Below are 2,917 nucleotides of genomic sequence, written 5' to 3'. Positions count from 1 at the left end.
AAAAAAAAAAAAAAAAAAAAAAAAAAAAAAAAAAAAAAAAAAAAAAAAAAATTGAAACAGTAATAATTTCTGACGTGCCAAAACCCAGCACGTCAAAAACTCTATCTCTATAAACGATATGTGTGATATATATAATTAAAAGAATTTAAAATAATAACTTTTATTAGCCTTTTGACGTGCCATGCATGGCACGTCAAAAGACTAATAAAAAATATATTTTATTTATATATGTATATTTCTGATTTAATATATATATATATATAATTTCATATATAATTATAATAAAACAAAAATAATATGATTCATTATATTATATTTTTAATTATATAATATAATGAATTTATAATATATTATAAAAATATTATAAATATATAATATTTTTGATGGCACGTCAAAAACTTATAATATATATATATATATATATATATATATATATATATATAATCTTATTTAAATTATTATAAATTTTATTTATTTAAATTTTATTAAAATTATATTTACTCTATTATATATTTACTCTATCAAATTAAAATTAATTAGAGAATAAATAAATTAATATTCTAGATGTATAGATAATTAGATGTATCAACTAACCGACCACATATGTTGTGTTTGTCGAGTTCATATGAGGTTTGCGGATCTTATAAAATAAATGTATCAAGTATGTTTTATATATTTTTACAAAATTAATATGACTAGCTATCATATTAATATTACTAGACTGATCAATTTATGCATTGCATGATATATATATATATATATATATATATACCAAGTAATTTATACTAATATGATAAATTATAATTTTCCTATCCAATCAAAATTAATTTTATGTCAATTAACATTAATTGTTTTTTTAATACATATTTTATATCAAAATTAAAATTAGTTTTGACATATATATATATATATATAATTAAAATTAATATTTTTTTGACGTGTCATGCTTGACACGTCAAAACATTTTGACGTGCCATGCATGACACGTCAAAAGTTTTTGACGTGCCATGTGTGGCACGTCAAAAACTTATAATAAATATATATATTATCTTATGCATGCATATATTTATATATTAATTGGCATGCATGTGATATATATATATATATCACAATAAAAATTATAATTTATACTAATGATAATAAACTATAATTTATACTAATGACAATAAAAATTAATTTTTTATGCCAATTAACATTAATTGTTTTTTAATGCATATTTGTTTATATCAAAATTAATGTTACATTTTTTTTTTATTAAAAAAAGTTTTTGACGTGTGGAATTGACACGTCAAAAGTTACACGTCAAAAATAAACCAGATTTAAAAAAAAAAAAAAAAAATTGAAACAGTAATAATTTTTGACGTGCTGGGTTTTGGAAAAGTCACTGGCAATATTTTTAGAAGAAGGTAGAATATCTCAATTGTTTAATGCACCAGATGCCTTGTTCCAGGTTGGAACGATATTTCCAGCATTGATTCTTGGAAACAATGTCCTACCAGAATCAGATTTCTTAATTCAACGTGATTGCCCTTCTAGTTTAAAAGTTCTAAAACTACTTGGTAGTGCTATTGTTAGCCTTCCGGTATGGCTCAATAGATTTGCTGGATTGGAGCAACTTTACTTGGGCGGTTGCAAGCAACTAAGAGAAATTCCAGAACTTCCACCAACTCTTCAAATGATTGACTTGTTCGGTTGCCATGGATTGCATGAAAATATAGGGGTCGATTTGCAAATTCGTTTCATTTGTAGGTCTTATCACTGAAAGTTTGTCATATCCCCGTAACAGGGACAACTTAAGGACCATGAATTTGGCTGTATATTTGTTGGAAACAAGATTCCAGATTGGTTCAACCACTGTAAAGAGGTTTCAAATGCTAATTCGTGTGAAATTGATATCGATGAGCCTGTACATTTGGATTTAGAGAATACAAGATTTTCTTTCTCTGCAGTCATTGGAACAAATGATGTACAAGTTGAAGTACTTGTTTTGCAAATTTGTGTTGAAGTCATCAACAATGGCCAACGAATCATTTATCGTACGTTTACTTTCATGCATAATTCAACCCGCTCAGATAATGTATGGTTACAATTCCTTGTTTCACACCGATATCAGCTAAAGATGGATAATCTTCGAGTTAAATTTACATGCAAGGATCAACAGTTCAAGTCTACATGCAAGTATAACAATTTCAAGCCTTCAAAGTCAATGTTCTTTAAGAGTTGTGGATTCCACTTGGAACATATATATGAAGAGAAAGCGATAGATATAATTGATGATATTCAACTCTCAAAGACGCTGTGATGATGATCGATGGCAACTTGGAATTCAATTGATACCCACAAAAAAGAGGCGTTCTTCTTCCTTTCAAGCTATATATACCATGTTTGTGGAAGATGTGCAAGGTTGGTCTCACCAGATCTCTTCGCTAGTCCCCATTAACCTCATGAGCCAATCATGATCGTTCAGGTTGGTAGTCTATGCCCTTGTATTATGTTTATTCTGTTAAATTACCACTTGTCCCAAAATAAACTTAAGTTGATAAGAAGAGATAAATTCAATTACTTAATTAATATTTTAACCCTAACATGTAGGCTCAAACTCCCTTTTTAATAGGTGATGCCCAACAAGTAAAATATTTGCTAGGTATTGCAAGTTTTCTTTGAGACCACAATTCATACATGTGCTCACAATAATATATGCTTATTGGGTCGCTACCACCCGTTCTAATGACAACTTTCCCTTGTATGTGTTTCTCCTTCTTTTGAATGTAGTTTTTGGTTGGCCTATTTTTTTTAAAGGCCTTGGTCTCTTTTTTTGTGCTGCATTTGATTTGGTTTCTGTTAATTCTTAAGGTCGGCTAATTTGGTGTTCAAAAAGGCAATTCAATGTTTCAATTGCAAGCTTGTTCATTGGTGG

The 2,917-nt window shown here is 27.7% G+C and overlaps 1 protein-coding gene across 1 annotated transcript in view; it reads left to right on the top strand.

The window, feature by feature from the left end:
- LOC132185548 (disease resistance protein RPV1-like) overlaps window positions 1-2,302 on the top strand; it is a 6,423-nt gene extending 4,121 nt beyond the window's left edge. The window contains exons 5-6 of the mRNA XM_059599310.1: window positions 1,451-1,720; window positions 1,787-2,302. Coding sequence (XP_059455293.1) covers window positions 1,451-1,720; window positions 1,787-2,302 — 786 coding nt within the window. The remainder of the gene's footprint in view (window positions 1-1,450; window positions 1,721-1,786) is intronic.
- The last annotated feature ends 615 nt before the right edge of the window (window positions 2,303-2,917 follow it).

Source organism: Corylus avellana, chromosome ca6 (assembly GCF_901000735.1).
Source record: "Corylus avellana chromosome ca6, CavTom2PMs-1.0".
Lineage (NCBI taxonomy): Eukaryota > Viridiplantae > Streptophyta > Magnoliopsida > Fagales > Betulaceae > Corylus > Corylus avellana.
Note: the sequence above shows the minus strand (reverse complement) of the source record. Positions and strands in the feature narration are given on the sequence as shown.